This window comes from Manis pentadactyla, chromosome 4, assembly GCF_030020395.1.
Source record: "Manis pentadactyla isolate mManPen7 chromosome 4, mManPen7.hap1, whole genome shotgun sequence".
Taxonomy (NCBI): Eukaryota; Metazoa; Chordata; class Mammalia; order Pholidota; family Manidae; genus Manis; species Manis pentadactyla.
This window is the reverse complement of record NC_080022.1, coordinates 106255685-106279452: the sequence shown is the minus strand read 5'-3', so window position 1 is coordinate 106279452 and position 23768 is coordinate 106255685. Positions and strand designations below refer to the sequence as shown.

Here is a 23768-nt window from a genome sequence, read left to right as displayed (position 1 = left end):
CCCATGTTATTAACCTCTAGTGGGGGTTACTACTATCTATCAACATAGAAAGATGTTACAGAATCATTGACTCTATTCCCTATGCTGTACTATCATCCCCGTGACTGACTTATATTGTGATTGCCCCTTTATCCCATTTATCCTGCACCCCCAACCCCTGCACCTTCCACCCTGACCCTTCCCCCTTGGTAACCACTTATTTCCAGTGTTTTGAGTATAGGAAAAAATAAACAATACACCCAGTTATTAAAAATAAAAAACCACCCAGTTAAAACGGAGGGGGATGACACCAGACTTTACATTGGTCAGTAAGGTTCTCTCGTGTCGGTTGCCTTTCTCTTCTTGCCTTTTTACCTAAGCATGTTCTTCTGGATCTTCTGTATGGCCACTTATGACCCAGTACTAAAACATTATTTCAATGAACAAAGATATTTGAATTTATGAACACATATATTGAAAGTAATTACCTTATGAAATAATGCACAAAGTTTTCTGCAATTATTTGAAAAGAAACAAATGGTGGGAAAATTGGGTCTTCACATAGTGCATGGCAATCTAAGCAGGCTCCAAGCAGTATATAAAGAATTCACGCTGCCAACTGATGTTTTGTATAGATCCCATCTTTGAATATATCAAATAGAAAAATGATTGTATCTTCCATTTTTAAGTAGCATTATAATAAAAAAAATTGTTAATGCTAGGTTTCCAAAAGAATCTTTTAACCTCTCAAAATGATCAATGCACTACTTAAACTTTGAAAAAATTTTATCAAAGAGATTTTAGAGAACACTGCCCTATTTTCCTCTGTATTTTTAATTTTTGTTTTGTTCTGTTTTTAATGAACAAGTCCACCTCACCTCTGTCTAAGGCCCAGAAAGAGGTTCCCCAGGGTTAGGTTACAAGATCAGTCTAGTTCCTGCCATCACAATGTACTCAGATCCTCTACTTGTCCTGCTGTGCAGCAGCTGAGGTAGTTTATTGGGCCTGACTGTCCTTTAGGATAACTTCACTTCCAGAATGCTGTTTGTGCAAATGCTCCTGGCACTCACCCCTCCAGTCCTTGTGGATAGGTGTGCCTCATCACAGCGTATGCTCAGCCTGTGATTTCCACTGTCCTGGCTTGAAGAGTGAGTAAGGAGAATAGATGAGTAAATAAGCAATTGAATGAAATAAAGATTAATTCACCTGACAGTAGAAAAGTCCATGCTTGCTCACTGTATAATTTGGAGAAAAAGTATTCTCTCTTCGTAGGTGATTGAAGACAGATTTAAGATAGAAAAGGATAAAGGGAAAGCAAAATCTCCCAAAGAGAAGAAGCCCACGAGTGCTAAAGTTGCCAAAGGGAAGGGAAAAGATCAGCCTGAGGCAAACACAACTGTGAAAAAAACCACCCAGTTAAAACGGAGGGGAGAAGAGGATGACACCAGACTTTACATTGGTCAGTAAGGTTCTCTCGTGTCAGTTGCCTTTCTCTTCTTGCCTTTTTACCTACACAGTCACCTGAGAAATTCCAAAAACAAAGCTTAATCTTTCCCAGGCTCTTTGCACTTTATAAAACCAGAAATCGCACAGTACCCATGACTCTCTACAGAAAAATATTTCTACTTCCAATTCATTTATGTTTTCAGCAAATACTTATTTAGCATGTGTCTTACAATAGGCACATTTAGATAGTGCAAATAAAGCATAAAATAACAAGCTGGTTGTGCCACCAACTAGCTTACTATCTTTTGGGGAACATTTTTAAAAGTCAGACATAATCGTAAGTCAAAATGAAAAGTGATTATTGTCATGACTGAAATACAGTGGTAGTAAAACCAGATCAGTTAACTGGGGATTTATGTAGAGCACAAAGCTTCCTGACCTCAACTTCTCCCACTATCAGTTTCTTGTAAAGAAACTAGAATTTTCTTTCATCTTAGGTTATTGTATAAAGATGATGCAACCTAGGCAACTATGAATAATTGATTGCCATCTTCTCTTGAACCCAAATAGAGCTACCTGTTATTATTTGTATCACATCTAAATGACGTCAGGCCTTCATATCTTTTATTATTTTGACTCCCATGAAATATCTTTGCTCTACTCTAAATCCACTAGACTTAGCAGCAGTCATATTATGGATTCCACAGGCAATATCAACACTGATTTATTAAGTGATAGAAGAAAAACCATTACTTAAAAATCAAAAATTTGTGCATCTGTTGCACAATTTACAAATAGCCCACTGATCTTCATGGATTTTTGTGGGATGTAATGATTTCAAGTACCACCTAGCATTGGTATTAAAGTATAGCAACTATTCTCACCCCCAAGAATTTCACATTCTAAGATCAACTCATATTTTAACATTGATACGTTAATATAACCAAGACAAAATAGAGGAATACAACTTTAGGAAAGTGCACAACATATATTTTAAAAATTTAATACATACAATAAATGCATAATTGCTACACAACTCAGCATTCACACCTATTGACATAAATACACAGAATGCTTTGATAAGGAGCATGTCTTTATTCAATATTTCCCTCTCCTGTAAACACCTCTACTTATAAAATATCAGAAAGCTGTAGCTACTCATAATTCAGGAGTAAAGCCAGATGTTGCTCAAAAAAATTAGACCCCCCCAAAAATTATAGCCTTAATTTTTTTTTAACAAAAGTCCAAGCATACATTTTCCATGACCACAGGCCCCATGTATGTTTGTCTTCCTACTATAACGATGTCTCATTTGCAAAAGTGATTTAATATTTTGTAAAATGGCCACCACCTTCTTAGTGGAAGGGCAATAATGAAAACCAGTCCACATAACTGCATTCCAGCCAACTGGACTCTTTTTGGCAAGCCAGAGGGATTTTAAACGCATGCATAATGTATATAAACCATTGAACCAGCTGAGTACAACCTGTTCTCTCTTAAAATGACGGCTGCTCTTCTTTGTGGTATTTTGAACAGATGATGAGCCAGATGATGGTGCCCAACATTACATTATAGTTGCAGGCTTCAACAATCCTCAGCTATTAGCAATTATGACTGAGCTTGGCATTCCCATAAGCAGCGTGATTAAAATATCTTCAGAGGATTATGAACCTCTGCAGACACACCTGGCCGCAGTTAGCCAGCAGCAGGAAGTTTCTCTTCAGCCAGAAGGTATGCAGTCTGTTACACAACTTACTAGATCCTTCAATATTACCCACTGTCCTTAGTGCAAAAATATAATTCTGTCTAAAACAGAGTCATGCAATACATCCATTATTAAATCCTTTCAAGACTTTGATTTGCTATTTATCATGCTTGCACTAACCAGGTATTATAAATTTTTCAAATTAAAATCGTACCCTGTGTTTATATCCCCGGGTAGCCACAGACCATAGACGGCCAGTCAGAAGGCTTGGTTATCCAACTGCATCTCTCAGAAATGTTTAATCTAGAACTCTTATCTGAAGCATGAGCTGGACAGATCAGCTGTGGACAATCTGTACTTCTGTAAGCTATAATCACTAAATGGGCCCAAAGGAGGTCATAGCCTTGGATTCTTGCTCTGCTTCGCTACTGGCTTATTGTGATAAATCAGAGAGGATGCTTTATTTTCCAGGCCTTAGAGAAAGAAGCTGTGGAATTCAGTAAAGTAGAGAAATTCAGCTATTTGTAGCCTTGGGGGTCTTCATCTAAGGGAATTGTGCTAGACAACCTCTGTGGGAAGGGAACTCAAAGCTGCTATATACTTTAGGTAATGGAACTGGATTTGGTAGAAGCCTATGTGACCTAAAAGTCCAAGCTCCTTCTGCCGTGTGATGCTGCTTTAATTGTTATTTGTTAATAAATTTGTACAGTGTTCTGTAACCTACACAGCCACAACCCAATTTCTATAACACTACATTTTTTTAATTGCTGCTTCAAATAAGAAATTATTACCTCTGATAATAATAATAACTACCATTTATTGGGCACATGCCTTGGGACTAGACTTAAGGCTAAAGGCTTCAAATGTGTTGATTCATGTGTTTCTGCAACCAGCCTTGGAGGTATGTTTTATTATTTACATTTTACCAAAAAGAGCTCTCAGCCTAGAGGCAGCTATTAAGTAAGAGTTGAGATTTGAACCCAGCTACTCCTATCTCAAAGGATAGTTGTAACATTAAATAACTTAATGAAACCTCTGATAAAATGCCATATAAGCTCCATAGTCTCTCTATAAAAAATATTTAATGTATAAAAATAAAATTATAGAAAAACAGACTTTACAATAGAATAATGAGATCTTAGTAGTAGAACCTATTTAGTTATAGATATAAATTAAACATAACTATTTCAGGCAAATTTATGAGTATAGCTTTATGGAAATCTGTCTTTATTTTACGGTCAGAGCACAAATGTCCCAAGAAGGCTGTAGCTATTTTAATGTGACCAAAAGTTAACTGACGCATAAATCATTGATTCAGTCTCTTAGCCCCATGAGAAGGAGAACTGGATCAACACCATTTCCAGCCAATTAGCAGCAAACAGACACTAAGGTGGTCAAAAAGCGACTTGGCAGAAAAACTCCTATATAGACGCAATCAAAGAGTAACAAATATCAAACATATTTAGCTCTCAAAATGTGTGACCTTATCATAATGTTTCTGGGCCTCAACTATAAAGTGAAGGGTGGGATAAGTTCACATTTAATATCAATTTCAGAAGCAAAATCCTCTTTTGCTTCTGATTTTATAGTCTAGGTCCAGAAACTTCTCAAAATTATACTTATTTATTTGTATTTTCTGGTATAACACAGACATCTTGGAATGCATATGTTACACCATGTCCACTTGATGTGGGAAGAAATTCAACACTCTTATTTTGTAGTAAAAACATGTTGCTATTGTTAGATATAGAAGCTGAAAAAGTGAAGAAAGAGAATGCCGTGAAAGAACTTGAAATTTTCTGGAAGTACTTGGAACCAATACTGAATAATGAGAAGCCTGAAACCAGTCTCTTTGATGTTGCTCGACTTGAATACATGGTCAAGGCACATGACTTTCCCTCTGACTGGTCAGACAACAAGATGATGGTTAGTACATGCACTGGTGAGAGTGAGTGATCTGGGTGTGTGTCACTGTCATTCTGTTTGCCACATTCATTCATTCTGTAGATATTTATTGAGCACTGACTATGGACAAGACTTTGTGCTAAGTTCATTTGTTTATAAGACAGTGATAACATCAAATGTCCAATGATGGTTATAGCCTGATTCTTTGGCTTTGAGTGTATGAATTTATGACAAAAGAATAAGATTCAAATGGTAATTCTTTATTACCTCAACAATGTTCTAGGCAGTAGAGTCTTAATCTGTATTAATTGTGAAAATAGTAAATTTTATGGTTTGTGACATTATATTGTCGTTCTTTTTTATATATCAGCTCAAAACAAGTTTTTCTAGGCCTTTAATTTCATTGTCAAAGTTGTACTTTTAATATGTTTGGTTAACATGGTCTATCCTAATAGGATGACTTGACCCCACCTCAACAATTAGCAGGCATTTGCTAGAACATTTACTGGCCCCTATTATGGAGGAGCTTGCAGAGAGGCAAGACTAAAACCATGAAACAGAGATGCCGTGTTCAAGGTGCCTTACATCTAGATGCTCAGTTATGTGAAACACACTCTAAGTTTCCTATTAATTCAGAAAGGTAAGAAATGGGATGCTTTGAAAAGTAGCAAATGTTAGTAGTAGCAAATACATGAGGGTGTTTTAATAAAGAGAGTTAAGTGACTACTTGTCATAGATGTTGGGAAAGATATCAAGGCATCCCTTTTACAGAAAACTGCACATGTGTCTTTCTGGTTGACTCTCTGTCCCAACAAACAGGGGTCTGGGAGGGTTGAATCCCCTGCAGCATGATAGATTTCAGCATCAAGAAAGGAGGGACCACATCAAGTGAATGCTCTGGAGGGAGCTGGGCAGAGCAGGGTGGAGGAGGTACATGGGTATTTGTGCCCAGTGACTGTGGTTAGCTGCCAAAAGAAAGCTGACTGTCTAAGAGGAGAGTGAGATGAAAGCCTGGAACAGTTTCTGAGCCAAAGGATAAGCTGCTCATTACCATGGGGAAGAGCACAGACATTTGTCGCTATGAGTCCCTGATTCTATTACTTTGGATAGATGTGCACTTGGTGAAGTAAGGGAAAACACTGAGGAGGGCGGCCCAGATTGGAACCCTGAAGAATGGACATGATTTGAATAAATAACAGTGAATAGATCAGTTTGAGTTGTAAAGACTGTCAGCGTAAAGCATTAGATGTCACTACGTAGAAGCCGAACACTGCAGTCTGATACCTTGCCAATGTAAGAATAAATGTTAGCCTGACCTATATGTGGAAAATGAAGCTGAACATAGAGAAGCTGTGGCTGAAAGCAGAGCTTGTTCTGGTTACACCAGTCTCCCTTTGCTTTTCCTCTTCCACCCCTTCCTCTAGTGACCTTTATCTTTCCTGCTTTGTCTTTCACTCTTCTGCCTCCTAAACCTGAGCTCAGAAAAGAATTTACTGCCAACTGTCTTCTACTGCCTCATGTTAAATTGAGTCAATGCATTTCCCTATCCTGGAGATACTGGCATCTCAAGAAATGTACTACTATGACTGCTCCATCCTATTTAACTGGAATTCTAGATTATACCCAACAAGTATGAGATATGTTTGGGAAAGAGGCTATTTCCCTGGGATCTTGAAATGTCACCTCAAAGCCAGCTTCCTACTCTTTCTCTCTAGTAGACCAGCTCTTCTCCAAGATCATAAAATCTGTGCCTAACAAAACTTCATATCCACAAATAAATGTATTGGAGAAATAATCCTCCTCTCAATGGGGCCATGTTCTGGCTATATAATCTGCCAATAACTTGTGTACATTTTTTATTCAATAGGACGTAGGGAATCACAGCTGAACATGAATGCTCTGGAGGGATCTGGGCAGAGCAGGGCAGAGGAGGTACGTGGGTATTTGTGCCCAGTGACTCTGGTTAGCTGCCAAAAGTCACCTGCACCACACTCCAGGAGAGGCAGTAACAAGAGGCTTTTTAGGCAGCCACAACCAAGTACCTTTTGCTCCTGCTCCAGCTGAAGTTCCCTTTGTGTGTCTTATTTTATTCCCCAAGTATAGGCTGAGAAGACCTGAAATGAATTGAGCCAAGGTAGAGCACATTCCAATGTATCATCACCACACAGATGTGAAATGCCGAAGTTTCAAAAGACCCAGCACCATTCCCAGCACCCTGCTTCCTATCCCAGTGTCCACCACCTATGGTTCATTTGAAGATTTTAATTACTCCATTTTTAAAGAAAGTGAATCTGGTGATATTTTACTTTTTGAAAACATAAAGTAGAAGGGTTTAAATGTCAACTGAAGTTCAGAAATTTTGTTTAATGTTGAAGAATTATTATCAGCTGAAATACCAGTGATGGTAGAACATTCCTGACTTCAGAACCAGAAGTTTAATGTCTAGCTGTTTAGTTGGCCCATGAAAGTAACCATCAGGCATGAAAATATTCAGTGGTCTAAAGACCATTTACAGCTGTGCTGCCCAGCTGGGCACACTAATCTCTATCAATCAGTTTGCAAGTATTTATTGACCATCTTCATGCCAGATCTGTGATCTGGGTCTGACTGCAGTAGCATTTTATAGCCTGAACATGCCTCTACAAAGTATGGTTTGTGGATGAACAGCCCAGCATTGAGGATGATGGGGAAAGAGAGCCTTGAAAACAGTTCAGTAATAAAGTTGGGTTCCAGGAGAAAGGGCACTAGGTTTAATGTTGAAGATCAAAGTTCATCTTGAACTTTGGATTACTTAAGAAATGTAAAAGCAATAAATCTACTTCTAATAGTAGATAACTATTAGTAGATCAACTACATGGTGTAGCTACATGGTACCATGCTCTCAACTATATTTGTAAGTTGATAATGGCTTCCTATCCAAGGCAGGAACCAGTCAAGAAGTCTTCTTCCTCTCTGAAAGGAGGAAAGCATTAGTACCTTTGGCTGCAAATAAGCAGGCTGTATTTCTGCTGAACCGAGGTAATGGAAGCTTTACATCAAATAAACGCCCATCGAGAAGTGCTAACTGCTTGTGTAACACATCTGCACCATCTCAAGACTTTGGTTGGTTGCTGAAGTAATTTTCTGGCTTTTAGCATGTGATTTGATGTTTGATTTAAAAAATGAATTAATAGGTAAGCTGAGGGGTCATTGGGCAGAACTTTTGCTATATTTTTTGTAAATACAAACAAAAAATGTGTTTCTATGCCCCAGTTTGGGCAATGTATACCAGGTTGACATTTAACTGAAGAAAGCTCGGGCTTCGAGTAGACCCATTGACGCCCAGACTGACGACTGTGCTGTGAAGATGGGCAGAGTTAGGCCCTTCCTTGGACATCTGCCAGACTGTGGCTCACTGGCCCTGCAAGAGGTTCTCTCCCTCTACCTTACATCTTCAACTGAGATGTAGGATGAGCCTATTTAATCCTTTGTTTCCTGCAAGCAGACAGACCTAGTAATAATGGTACTTTTCCACTCTGGAAATGAAAGGCCAGGTAACAGAGGTATCTGATCTATATCTTGCTTGCCAGATTGTAAATGGTGGGTATTATAGAAGCAGTAGACTACCAGGATTTCTTAGGTTTTTTGTTTTTGCTTTGTTTTGTTTTGTTTTTTGTCTCTGAAGGTAACATAGGGGAAAGAAAACAGGCAGGGAGGAAAGGAAGACGTGTTGATTGATTGCACATATACTGGGTGTACGATGCATAAAATGTTCAGGTGATTTCCACTGTGCTTCTTGTACAGCCGAACAAGAAATCCTCTACAGCTTGTCTTAAGCTGAGGATATCAAAATTACCTATCTAATGTGTTGTATAAATTAGGACATCAGAATATAGGTCACAATGCTGAAACTATTGAATAGGGTGTTTTTCACTTTGCCAAAGCATTAACTACACTCTCAAAGTAGTAAGCAGACTCCCAAGGGAGCGGTCTGCCAGGTGGTGCAGAGGGCAAGGACGGCTCCGCTGCTGAAGGGGTGGTCACCACAGCTGCGAGTCAGCGGTTTCGGGAAGCACTTCCAGATAAGAAGTAATACATTTAATTGTTCGAGGTACAAACTACACATCTGATTCCAACAGTATGAAACCAATAATTATGTAATTAGTATTTATAGGTATTATATTTAGATATAATTATATTACATATATATTCATTATATTGCACATATTACATATATAATTATATATTTACATGTATTATATATTTATCTATAATAATTATGTAATATAATATTTATATGTAATTAATATTGATTATATAATTAATAATTGTGTAATTAATTCTCTCACCTATAGCTAGAATTGGGCACCAATATTTTTGAAAATATTGCCTGTTTGATGTATGACTGTCTGGACTGGAAAAGGCAGCACCAGCACTATTTGGAAAACATGCAGCTTATTAATGTCCCGCAAGTGGCTAATGAGAAACCTGTCTTAGAAGCAGTGATGATTTCTGAGGTAGGCACGTGCTCGCATGTCTTTAATGGGCTGGTTGAGTAACTGAATAACTTAATTTTCACGTTAGTAAAACATATGAAGAGAAAATTGTACAAATACTTGTAGCAAGGTAGTACTGCCTGCTGGGATTTAACAAATGAGAGTGGGAACAAGCAAAAGCTCCCAGGCACAGCATTAAAGAGCACCTCTGTATTGGGGACTTTATGAAGCTCCCCAACTACCTGCCACATACAGAGGTGATGACAGAACCCACTTTTCAGGTGCAATAAATAACATCTGGGACAAGGAAGGATATTGATAAATCAATCACGGTGTTTATTTAGCACCTATCATGTGCTAGCGCTGTGCAAGGCACTGACAATACAGTTACGAGCAAGCCTCATCCCCTGTCCTCCTCATAGAGGTTAACTTTTAAGGGGGATGGCAGTTAAGTCAACAGTGGTTAACTTTGAACAGAACATGACAAGAGCTGTGAGAACGGTCAGCTTAGATTGCAGTAGAAGCAATAAAACACAGCACCTAACCTGATCAGGAGAACAGTAGGGGAAGAGAAACCTTACCATGCACGATTGGTAGGTGATGTGCTGAAGGCTGAGTATGAGCTGCGTAGGGGAAAGCCGGATGGGGAAGGGACAGATGGTGTTCTCAAGAAAGGGGCGGAGTGTACACAGATACGGAGGTCAAAGAAAGGAAGTACTGTGCCGCAGGCCAGGACCACGGCGTAAGCCAGTTCTCCCAGGCACCGTGTGCCTGTTGGAGAATGCAAAGCATGAACTCAAGCTGGAGGGGTAGGAACCAGAATGTCCTTTGGTGCTGAGTTAGTTTGGGTGTTTTCCTGAAGATGATGGGGAATCATTCAAGGATTCTAAGGAAAACGGAGTGATTCTGAGTCAAGAGGGAAGAAATCCTTTTTGAGCTCTGTGCCTCATCTCCCCACCCCTTTCCTGGCAATTGCTTAGTGGAAAAACTGAAAACTGGTCTTACCCATTAACTTCTTTCCTTCCTCAGATGGAACTCTTTTAAAAAAAAAATCATGGTATGAGCAAATGATTTTGTGGTGTGAACATAACCATACAATCTTAGAATCCTGTCTGATCCCATCCTACCAGCACTTGAGGAAAGCATCTCTCAGACGAATATCTCCATTATTTCCTTTCATTACTCTTCTTTTAGGCTGCACAACCTGTTGCTCCAGTCCCTGGAAAGAAGAAAACACAAAATGAAGAACTGCAAGCCCCACGACCAGGCATGTATGAAACCTGTCGCAGGAGGGTATCGAGCCGGTGCTTAAGGAATACTGGCTGTCCTTGGTACTGCTTCCAGATAGCCCTCCGCCTACAGATCCTACGTTTATAGTGCATGGTCATAGTTTGGATTTATGGATGAAATTCTGATGGAAGACATGGAGAACACATCTTAACTGAGCAATAATATTTTGTATATTTTACAGTGGCTTCTGTCATCACAACTGAAGTAGACATAAGATATTACAATGATCTGCTAAATCCAATTCCAGAAGAATTCATCTCTGTGCCCCTGATACTGCATTGTATGCTGGAACAGGTAGGCGGACACACTCTGAGGCTTGTTTCCCAGATGGGTCACCTTGAGTTAGTCACTTATCTCTCTTTGCTTCCTTTTTTTTTTTTTTAACTAGTTTCAAATTACACACAAAATACTTGAACGCGTTCTCCTTTACAAAGATTAGAACATTTTAGATTTAAAGTTTGCTTTGATCATCAGATTCCATTCCCTTTCTTTTGACATGTTCTGGAGCAGTTTATGTTCCAATTTCATTCCCTGAACTTTTTGTAGACATATCCTTAAAACTGTCTGTGTCTGGTGTCATTTTAATGGAAGAGAAAGTGAAATTGGACAGGTGAATGGAGTGAGTGGTTAATGGTCTTTATCTTTAAAATTTCTTTCATACTTGTAGATTTAATCAGATTTTTCTAATTATGAAGTCAATTTTAGTCATTAGTATTTTTATATGTTCTTTTTTTGCATTTTTCAATGTCATACAAAGTTCTTTATTTATATGCATTTTAAAATTTCTTCTGTGTCTGGTTATGTGCCTTCTGTGTGGCTGATGTTACCTATTTGTGTCCTCTTTTTTCCTAATCATGGTTGTCAGTGGTTGTCAGAGTATTATATTGATCTTTCTAAAGAATCAGCATTTTATTTCACTGATAAACTCCTTACTTTTTATTTTATTAATTTTTTCATTTATCTTATTGTTGCCCTCTTTCTACTTCCCTTCAGTTTATTTTGATTGAAAGCTTACCTCATTGATTTTCAGTCTTTTTTGCTTTAGTGAGACCTATACATTTCCTTTTGTTTATTTCATTAGCTGTTTCCTGATGCTTTCGATATATTCAGTTTCAAGCTTTTATTTTAATTTTTATTGTTCATTGCCAGCTTCTAACTTTACTGCATTATGGTCAGTAAACATGGTCTGCATGTTAAATATGTTTTTTTAATTTCCTGAGCTTCCCAGAAATTTTCTCTGTGACCTGATGTACACAGTTATTCTTGCAAGTGTTCTATATGTATTTGAAAAGAATTTGTTATTAATTAACTCATTTAATTCTTGGAACAACCCTATTAAGCAAGAACTATTTCTATTCCCCATTTTACAGATAAAGATACTAAGGCATAAAAAGGTTAGGTATCTTGTTCCAGTATTAAGTGGCAGAAAACACTTTTGGACCTACTCAATCTGAGGGGAGAACTATTTTGAGGATGTTGTTCCATTGTCTTCTTCCTTCTGATGTTGCTAATGAGAAGTCTGATGTCAGTTGGATACTTTCCCTTTTGTAGTTCTGTTTTTTCTTTCTGGCAGCCCTTAGGGTTTCTCTTTATAATTCATAACACAAGGCTAAGTCTAGGTATGGCTTTGTTTTATCATTGCCATTAGTGATCTAAAGGTTTAGATCACATTCTAATTCCTGATCACGTTCTTAGTAAAATAGAAATTAAGATAGCCAATGAAGACCCTAAAAATGTTTCTGGACTTTATCTATCAAATCATCTCTTGCCCTCCACCTCACAAACACACACACACATACACACATTCACTCACTCATTCACTTACTATTCATCTTCTACATAGGCTTTCTGGGTTTTCCTCAAATGAACTATACTGAATTCCACCTTAGCTTTTTACTCCAACTTCTCTTCCTAGAAGGTTTTTCTCTCACATGTCTGCCTGGTATATCCTCCCTGACATGGATCCCCAGTGGAAGTGGCATTCCTTAGATAGGCTTTCTCTGACCACCTGAGATAAATAAGGCCCATGACAACACAGAGCACTCTCTACCACATCACTTTGTTTTATTTTCTTATCAACAAGGGCTTTTCCTAAAATATATTTATTGGCTCTGTGCCTTATCTTCCTCCTTTTACTAGAATTAAGCTCAATGCAAAGGAACTTAACCTAGTCTTGTTTGCTACTATATGCCCAGCATACAGTAACCACCCCTAAACCATAGTAGACACTGAATATGTATTTGTTGAATTAAATTATATCTTCAAATAATATTTCCTCCTATTTATTTATCCTAATTATTATTAGATGGATGTTGGAACTTCCAGTTTTTCCTGCTTTTAATGTCATTTAAATGTTCCTTCAGATTTATCCCTTTGGGAATTCCAATTTAACTTCTCACTAGTTTGTTCTTCAGTGGAATTCAGTTTGCTATTGAAGTTACTTTTCAACAATATTTTTAATTTATTAATTTTCCAGTTTCTTTTTACAGCTGTCTAGTATTGTTCTTATTTCATGGGTATAATGCTTTCCTTTATCTCCCTGAATTGTAAAATATTTGTTTTAAAGTCCTTCTCAGGCTCTCATCTCTGTTACCCCCACTATACATTTTTATGTTTGTCAGTTGCTTTAGTTGTCTAACCAAATAGATAAACACTCACATTTGGTTTTAATTACCCCATAAAGTTTTTGGAAGACCAGTAGATTTATTAGATCAATAAATTTATAAAAACTCAGAAGCCCTATAGAGTTTGCAATATTATCATTGTCTTTCTCTCTGCATCTTATTTTATTCAACTCAACTCAAAGCAACAAACATTTATTAACCATCTACTATATTCCTGTCACCACAGGGAACAGTTGGTGACCTCAGTGCCTGACACATAGAAAATACCTAATAATAGATACATGCTGACTGAATAAATGCCTAATATTTAAATAATAAGAGGATGAAAAATTAAAATATGAAAGGAATGGGAAGGAATTTTATAGGATGAGGTAATGTTTCAGAGATGGAACAGTTCTGAATGGTCTTTTGTGATTGGAGTGTGTCCAAGAAACGGAAGATAGCAAGTAGAGACATAAGTGATTATTTTGAAAGTAAGGAGTTGACAAAAGGTAAAGGGTATGAAGCAATTTTGTTATGGGTCTCTAGCAGAGGTTCTCAACGGGGGTGACTTTACCACCCAGGAGACATTTGACAATGTTCGGAGATAATTTTTGGTTGTTACAGTTAGAGGGGTGTTACCGGCATCATGAGGGTGGAAGCCAGGGATGCTGCGAGGCGTTCCATAGTGCACAAGACAGACCCCAAGACAAATAATCATCTCATCCAAAACATCTTAAATTCCAAAGTTGAGAAATCCTGCAGAAGGATATGAAATCATAACAGATAATTGTGGGATTTAAAGTGAAGAGAAAAACTGTAAATTAAGTGCTATCTTGATTATATTTCAACTTTTCTTGTTTGCTGCATAAAATTAAGCAAGGCATTTAATCTTTCTCGACTGCACTTTTCCCATGTAAAAGAATCTATTACCCTTCACTGATCTGACCATCTGCAACTATTTTGAAGAAAGAATGAAGATTTGACTGGAACCCTAGTTCCTCCCACTCAGTAGCCTTGGAGTTGAGCCAGTCACGTAACTTCACTCATCCTAATTTCTTCCTCTGTAAAGTAGAAAATAATATCTACTCCACAATGTTTCTGTGAGACTTACGTGCTTGGCATGTAGTAGGCACCCAGTAAATATGTACTATTGATTCCAATGGAATATGAGCACAGTTTTGAATGCTGCAAGAGAAAGTAAATCATTAAGAAAAATTACATGATGTTGTTATTTTGATTCCTACCATAGTAAATTTTCTTGTTTAGAAAATTTGTATTTGGTGTTCTCTGTCCTAATGCATGCATTAAAATTGCATCTACTTTAATGCATGGACTGTGAACATTTTTCCTCTTATTTTGATAGTCACTGGTGATTACACTGCCACTTTGAGTAATCGCTGTACTTTACTGGTAGGAACTGCCTTGCTTTTACTACAGGCCATGGAAATACATGAAGATCACTAGAGAGCTGACCGATGAACTGATTCCTCCCAGTGGTTTATTTCAACAGGTTGTGGCAACTGAGGAAGACCGAGTCCCACCCAGTCTGGTGGAGCCACCTCCCAGAGCAGATGGGCTGGACCACAGGATTGCAGCTCACATGGTTTCCATCCTGCCCTCTCTCTGTCTCACAGAGAGGGAGAAAAAGGTCAGATGGGGACATACCCAAAACACATGAATGGTTTGAAAAATTACGAATTCTCTCCTTAAGTCAATATTATTTCAATTTTTGAATAGAATCTCCAGGAGTTCTTCTTATCTGAAGAAGAAAGTGAAAGCAAAGCAGTGCCCAAAGGCCCCCACCTACTGAACTATCACGATGTGCATGCCCACAAGAGGTACTTACTGAAGGTAATGATAACCGGCTTACCCTGGGGTGATTGATTCAAGAAAGCCTCTTTGTAATTGTTCAGTTGGAGAAACATTAATTAGATCACTTTACCGATGTTAATTAAAAGTACAGTCATGCACAAAATGGATACCTGCTTGTAAGGTGAGCTCTCAGAAAATAGAGATGGATAAATGAGAAATTGTGTCAGCAAAGAAAACTTGTCTAATTATAGCAGGCCAATTCACCATTAAATCGATTGGGACTGCATGAGATTTGCATTAAAACCTTACAGTTACTTGCTTTCAATAGCTACTATTGTGAAAAACTAGTGGAGGCCAGCAAAGAATCTCAGAAGGGAGAGGTGAATGTACACGACACTTTGGCAGTTTGTCCCTGTGAATGAAAAAGCCACCATTTCTGTGCACCAAGAACCTCTGGCAAAGTGAGAATGAGCTTTTTTGACCTTCAGTAAAGTACCAACAGTTTGTCTTCCCCAATTACCATTGATTTCCCCTGTTCCTGAGTAATGAAAGCAAAGGTATCATGTGTTGCCTTCTCCATATGCATAAGGTGCTTGACAGCTTACTTTAATGTCTTCTGTCATGTTGCTCTTTTTCATCAGGACCAAAAGAATTTTGACCCGGTTCAAGTTGAGCAGGAGATGCAGTCCAAGCTACCACTGTGGGAATTCCTTGAATTCCCTCTGCCCCCGCCATGGAATAGCACTAAGCGTCTCGCTACAATTCATGAACTCATGCACTTCTGTACAAGTGGTGAGTACTTTGCTGTGTCTTAGCTTAAACTCTTCCATTTATGGTCATATATGCTTCTTAAGATTACACACCTTTTTGCAAAAAGTATTCTGATTATCGATAAACTTCTCAGAGGTTGAGGTAGATATTTTGAATGAGTACAATTTTCTTTTCTTGATTAATATCATTAGCAATAGTATGATAGCTCTGATGCATAACTTTTTTCCATTTGAGCCACTGGGTTTTCTTTCCACTGTGATTCCACAACAGGAATTATCCTCTTCTTTCCCCCCTCCACTCCCACCCGACCCCACCTCATCCTTCACTGACATCATTGGAGATGACATGGTAGTCCCTATCCTAGTTAAAAAGATAGATTAGAAGTTCTCTGTTGGTGTGGTACTGAGAGCGTGTTGATTCAAGTTAACCTTCTCTCATAACAAACAGGAAGGGCCATTTTATGCTCTTTGAGGACAGTGGAAAGGAGGGTAATTAGGAACGTCTAAAATCAGCTTCTCATTGCAGAGTTCACTGGAGTATTACGATATGGAAAATCATTTCCTAAAACAATTATATATTTACTTGAGGTAAGTGACAGATAAATTCCTCCTTATAAGAAGGAATATGAAATTATACAGACATCTTTATTTGACAAGAAAGCATTTGACCTAGAAAAGAGAAAAACATCTAATTTCACTTCTAATCTTAAGCAAATCACTTTTATCTTGATTTCTTTTTTTCATTTTTAAGTAGGCTTAATAATAAAAGAAACAAAATCTTTTGAATACTGTCATGCCATCCATCACCTCATGGAAATGTGAGGTGTAGACTATGGGGAGTAGGTATGTCATGTCTGTTGTTTTCATAACTACCCTCTTCCCAATGTTCCAGAGAATGTCCTTAGCCTATATCCTACTCCTCTTCTCCTTTTGCCTTGTGGCATTGTTGAAAAACAAAATTCAACCAAGTAAATGTGAAGCTCTAATTGACTTTATTAATCTATTCATGAATCAGTCAGTATCCCATCTAGCAAGTAGAGATACTCCTAGAAGCAGTACAAATGAAAGGTTATTATAGGCAAGAGAGTGGGGCAAAGAATTTTTGGCAAAAGAAAGAATAGTTTCAGGCAAGGTCTTATCTGGTGGATCACCTCATCTTCCTTTGGGCATGGAGAGGGTCCAGGTGACAGATTTCCCCATTGGTACTGACCCAAAATTCCTGACTGTTAATAATGCATTTCTGGGGGAGGCTGGAACTGCAATTAGGTCAGGGATTAAGCCCCAGTTTGGTGACTTAGCCTAGCAGAATTGACTCCATTTGGAGCCTGTGGTTTTCTTTTAGACAGTAGGATTCCATTTTCTCTCCACCTTAGTTCTGCACATAGCACAGGATTCTTGCCTCTGTTGCTACCATTGAAACTTCATGCATATCTTGCTTACATGTCAATCCCAAACCCTTTCTCCTTCTGCCTCTCCTTCCTCTTTTGTCTTTCAGTATCTCATACTTAACAGGTCCAAAACCAAACCTGATTGCCCCAAAATTTGTCCCCTCACACTTCTCCTTATTTTAGTAAGTGGAAACTATTTTTTACCCAAATCTTGGAGTCTTCCCTGATATCCTCTTTTTTGTCGTACATCTCACCATACCCTTCACTACCATACCAGCCCAATCTACCATCACCTCTTGTGTGGACTATTTCAGTAGATTTCCAGCTGGGTTACAGGCTTTCTCTTTTTTGCCTGTAGCCTTTCTCCACACAGTAACTAGAATGGCTCTTAAAAAATGTTAGTTATATCACGAGTCTTCTTAGCTCAAGACCCTCTGGTGGGCACCCATCTCACTCCCAGTAAAATCTAAACCATTCTATCACCCACTTTTTGAGCTTATCACCTGTCAAGCTCTCATTGTTCCACTCCACTTTACTTACATTGGCCTCACTGGGGTTCCTTGAACATGTTACTCACACCCCTGCCTCAGGATCTTTGCACTTGCTATTTCCCTTGCTTGGATCTCTTTTCTCGCAGATATCCACATGGCCTGTCCTCCCATTTCTTTCACTTATTTCCTTAATTGTTCAAAGGGTTTTTTCTTCTCACCACCTCATATATAATAGAGGCCCTCCCTAATGGTTATCACTTTTCATCCCCTCATCTGGCTTTATTCTTCTTTTCATCTCTGCTGTGGTGTACAGTTGTCTGTTCACTCTGTTTCCAGCCACTAGAATGGGTACTCCATAAGATCAGGGCTCCATTGCTGAAGTCCCAGCTTTTATTGTGGTCACTTACAACTAATAAGTGCTCAAAAAATATTTGTGAAGTAAAAGAATGAGCAAACTTTCCTTAATTCTGTAATTTTTACCTCTTCCCTGTCTCTTTTCTGAATTTCCCTATGTGTTTTTCTGAAAGGAACCCTCCCATAACCCTCATCTCTGTTGGAGAGAAAGTAGATGTGACCTCTGAATCATTGATCTGCCATATTTCTTTTTTTCTCTTTGAATTGCATGATTATTTGGTATGCCTACCTCCCACCCCTCTTCCTTGAACACCTAAAGGTATTTAGGCCAAACACCTAAAGTGCAAGAATCAAATCTTTTCTTTGAATCTCAGGCACCTATGATCAAGCATAATACATAAAGAATAAAAATGAGTGAGTGAGTGAACAGGTAAATGCACATGTGTAACAGAATAAACACACAAATGAACAGAGCCCATAGAAAGCCGATAACCTATGAAGTACAATTATGAAAAGTAAGGCAGCAGGTCAAGTGGTCAAAAGAGGCCTTTTTTTGAGCTCTAATAAAAAGGAAAACCTACTGAATATAACAGCATATCTTAAACACAAGTAATTTTTCTATTTTAAATTACAACAGCAGCAAAGGTGTTTTTGCTTAAAAATGGTAAGTTTTAAACATATTCAACCAATATGGTACTCTGGAAAGTCCATGTGAATTAATTTAGACTCCTAATATTGATTAAGCTATGAAACAGTTTGGGAGTATTATCCTAATAAGTTGTGTCTTGATTGTGTAGCTTTGTTATTATGAGATATCTTTGAAATTTGTTGCAGAATTGTGGATTCCATGTTTAAAGTCAGGTGAACACCCGTGATGGTGTGACTCCCTTGTCATTCCAGGGTACAGACCCCTTGCTTAGCCCTGTGCCAGGTGGTAGTAAGAAACATTCCTAGCAGCCCAGGTTCTACTTTCTTACAGAAGTCTTGAGCTGGAATGAAGTACAACGAGCCTTCAAAATGTTTACTTTTGAGAGCCTGAAACTCTCTGAGGTTGATGAAGAAGGGAAACTGAAGCCTCCTGGGATGGTGCATGGGGCAGATTCTAATATGTTCAACATACCATGGGACAACCCTGCCAGATTTGCTAAACAGATAAGGCAGCAATACATGATGAAAATGAACACCCAAGAGACCAAACACCAACCAGGTATACTGTATGGAGAGAACAATAGGCATTCTTACATTATGATTGTCGATTTTTCTAGTATTTTATCTCATAGATCCTTTTTACACTGATCAGATACTGAAATGAAAGAAAGAGTTTTGTTTGTGGATCAGAATTGGTCAGTGTCTGTGCAAGATGACAAGATCAATAAAGAACCTTCAGATCCTAGTCAGCCTGATGCTAACAATATAAAGCACTCTGACCCAAATAATAAAAAATCCTCAGACTCTGATACTAAAGAGCTGTCAGAACAGGATACCAGCTTGAAAACTCAGTTCCAACCTGAGCCTTTGGGTAAGTAAACATGTGTGTGTATATAGACACTATGATAGACTGTATAAACAAAGATTCAAGATGCATAATTTAAATTTGAATGCCTCCCTATTTCAACTGAAAAACTGTTTAATCCCTCAGTTATTTGGTTAGTTAAACTTTCTCATCAAGGGCTGTTTTTCAGTAATTCCTCTTTGTCTAAACCCTTGTTTTTCAAAACATCCTAAGGCTTGTGTAGCTTGTCTACTCTACTAGTAAGAGTACTAGTCTACTCTTACTAGTAAATGTAGTGCAGTGAACATAATTAAACTTTCCTCATTAGTTTTGCATGGGGTTCTTGTGATTATATGCAAAAAGTATGAAAAATTACCTGCAATAACATAATGAACTGCCCATAATAGAGGTTGTACAGGATCAATGCTCAATGAACATTGATACCCTTCCTCTCTTCCTTACAGCTAAGGTAATTATTCTTACTCTAGAATGTAGCATAAGTATTGTTATATTAGGAGATATGGAAGCATAGAAAGATAATTAGGCTGAATTTTTATCTTACACATAGCTGTCAGATTAATTACTTAAAATATAGCTTTGTTTCCCTACTTTTAACCTTCAATGGCTCCCTATTACCTGCAAAATAGAGCCCAGTGCCTTGGCCATGCTTCTCCAGTAGTTCAAAATTACTTTTCCAAACCCCTTCCACTTTTTCCCTTTTGATCCCTTATCTAATGTTCTAGCCAAACAGAATTAAGCCCTATTTTCTCTACACAGTCTGCTCTTTTCACTCTCGGTGCCTTGCCCTGGCAGTGCCCTAATCTTTTGGATTGTGATTAGGTTTCAGTGGCACCTCCATGAAGCTTCGTCAGGTGTGTCCATCTAGAAATCCCTTCCTTAGCATTCCTGTGATCATGCTCATTCTCCATTTCCTTTATGGCATTCTTTATTATTTCTTACTACTTATTACAATTAGTCATATGCCTATATTAAGACCGCTATAATACTATAGCTTCTTAGAAGTCATAAGTATGATTATGTTAAAAATATTTACCATTTTGGCCCATAAAACAAGTCTCAACAAGTTTTCACAGGATCAAAACTATAGCATATGTTCTCATACTATAGTGAAATTATGGTGGGCATCAATTAAAACAATGAGAAAATGTCCAACTTTTCAAAATTAAGAAATACACTTTTATACACCCAGGTCAAAGAAAACATCACAATAGAAATTAGGAAATATTTCAAACTGAATGATATTAACCACCCTGATTTTAAAATTTGTAGAATGCAGCTAAAGAAAGAAATACTCAAATAGTTTACAGCTTAAATGAATATATTTCCTAAAGGAAAACTAAAACTTAGCTAAACATGAACCTCAAGTAGTTAGATAAAGATGAACAAAATAAATCCAAATAAACAGAAGAAAAAAATAACAGTGAAGAAATGGCATAGAAAATATGAATGCAATAAGGAAGAAAAAATAATACAAAAGTTTGGCTCTTTGAAAAGACTTAAAATGGGTAAATATTTTATGGAAGTCTGATCACAAAAGAAAGAGAAGCATGAGTAACCATATTAGGAATAAAACTATATCAAGAATAAAAATCGAGGAATAAAGCAATAGACTTTCCTGTGATCCTATAGAAATTTAATAAATAATAATAGGATATAAAAAACTTTATTCCACTAAATCTAAACACTAAGTGAGAAAATTGCTAGAAAAGTATAACTTAACAGCAATGACTCATGAAGAAACAGAAAACCTGAATAGTCTTTAACATTTAAATAAATTAAGTCAGTAATTAAATATCTTCCCTAATAGAGCTTACCAAACCCAAGCGATCTTATTGACTAGTGATACCTAACACTCAAAAAATAAATAATTTTAATAATAACAAAAATTTCCAAGAAATAGAAAAGGGATATCCTCCCCTACTCATTTTATGAAACTCGCATAAAGCTTTTAATAAAACTGTCCAGGGTAGTAAAACAAAATTATAAATCAAACTCATTCATGAACATAGATGCAAAACTACTGAGTAAAACATAAGCAACAGGAATACAAGGAAAAAACATACATTGCAAAAATCAATATAATTAGCGATTAACAACATTGAGAAAAATGATACAATTACCTCAATAGATGCAGAAAAGCACTTGAAATTCTATAACAATTTATGAAAAAATAATCTCAGCTAACTAGCAGTAGAGAAATTCCTCTACCTTATAAAGGTTATTTTAAAAATTGTGACAACAAACATATCAGCAAAGATGAAAAGTTGAAGGATTTCCTTTGAGATCAGGAGATTATCCACTATATTATATACACTTTTATTCAGTATTACATTGGAGATGCTAGCCAACTAAGACAAGAAAAAGAGATAAAAGTGTAAGATTTGAAAAAGAAACAAAACTGTTATTATTTATAAATATTATGTATGTAGAAAACTGAAAATAATCTACTCAAAAAAATTCAGGATGAACATGGACATTTAGTAACAAAATCATGTTTGTTAAAGGACACACCTAAGATATCTGGAGTGCTGAGACTTTTCTTTATCATTATTCATTATACCAAATATTTATGTTCTATGTACTTTTCTGTATGTGTTGTATCTCATAATAAAAAACATGAAAAAAAGTGGTCAGTGTCAGGAGAAAACAGGTATTAAGTCAGTATTGACTGAATGGTCATCTTACCATTTTCATTTATCCGGATGAGGGCAGAAGAGGACGTCATGTTGGAGTGGAGTTACGGAAAATCTGCTGCCTGTTAGTAGAGCAGATAAGTGAGGGTGAAGAGAACAGAGGATCAAAGGAGATAATGTTTACTTAATATTGCCCTGCTATATTCCGAGCTCTATGCTGTTATTTTACATATATTAAAAAATACTTTATATGAACAACAAGCTTTACAGGAAAGTGCTATTATCTCAATTCTACAAGACAAGAAAATGAAGGCTCAGAGGGGTTAAGTAATTTTAATTTATTCAATTTCATTCAAGTAGGAAGTCAGGATTCCTACAGGAATGTAAATGTATGACAAAGAAGTCATTTGAGTTAACATGGAGCCAGAATAAGCCAGAAGATAAATGGGGCCTGAAGTTTTCTCCTTTGTTTTTTGTCTTTTCTTCTTTGGAGCGATTGGTTTATAGTTTTCCTCAGGCAACTTTTGCCACCTGGTGGTCAAACCACATAAACTGGCATTCTGGATGCTGGTGGAAAGTAGATGATGATAGCAATGCCCTAAATCATAAGAGCCGAAAGTGCTATAATGAATGCATCCTAGAGGCAGGGCTGTCTTGAGAGCTGAGCCCATGACCTGTAAGGGGTTCTGCATGGTGTGTGTTGTCCCACTTCAAAGAACCGTTATATCTGAACAAGGAGGGCAGCTGAGACTCGGTGTGGCTGTTGTGTGTAAGGAAATGTTTTATTGTTGTTGATCTTGCATTTTCCCCCTAACTCTGAATCATACTTTTCAAACAGATACTTTAAATCTCTTTAAACACAGCAGAAGTTGTTCATGTATTTCCTGCACAACCATTTTATCATCAAATATGCATGAAAGCCTATTCTTGGACATGAAGGACTGGATATTTGTGCTTTTCTTAACCAAACAGGGGATTTCCATCTGAGACTGTTTTTGAACTTGACAGGGCCTATTGGATATTTATGAAAAACCTGAGAGTTGATAACCATGAGGCTATAAGTTTAGATGTGCCCTTTATGCTTTGGGGTGTTTTTTTAATAAAGTAACTGCTTTGCAGAGGGATCTTGTTATCTCTAAAGTAAAACAGATTAGGAAAGCTGTTTTTCAAAGGGATGAGATTGCATCCATTTCCAGATGTGTCAAATTCTACTGAATCACACTGTCAGAGGAGTATGTGGTTGAAGGAGAAATCAGAAGGAAAGAAAAAGTGAATCTTACTCTACTTTTAAATAAAGAGTTCAGATTAGTTTTAGAATGTTCTTTCCTTTGACAAAATAACTGATGCACATTTTTTTTTAGAACATATTTTCTAAACTGGAGATATTTTTTCTGCTGGATC

At 37.3% G+C, this 23768-nt stretch overlaps 1 protein-coding gene across 1 annotated transcript in view; it reads left to right on the top strand.

Moving 5' to 3' along the window:
• The window catches only part of SPAG17 (sperm associated antigen 17), a 262478-nt gene that overhangs the window by 108940 nt on the left and 129770 nt on the right, over positions 1-23768 (top strand). The window contains exons 5-15 of the mRNA XM_057500594.1: positions 1252-1438; positions 2962-3156; positions 4875-5056; positions 9370-9531; positions 10705-10777; positions 10982-11094; positions 14917-15054; positions 15144-15257; positions 15860-16010; positions 19201-19428; positions 19522-19740. Coding sequence (XP_057356577.1) covers positions 1252-1438; positions 2962-3156; positions 4875-5056; positions 9370-9531; positions 10705-10777; positions 10982-11094; positions 14917-15054; positions 15144-15257; positions 15860-16010; positions 19201-19428; positions 19522-19740 — 1762 coding nt within the window. The remainder of the gene's footprint in view (positions 1-1251; positions 1439-2961; positions 3157-4874; positions 5057-9369; positions 9532-10704; positions 10778-10981; positions 11095-14916; positions 15055-15143; positions 15258-15859; positions 16011-19200; positions 19429-19521; positions 19741-23768) is intronic.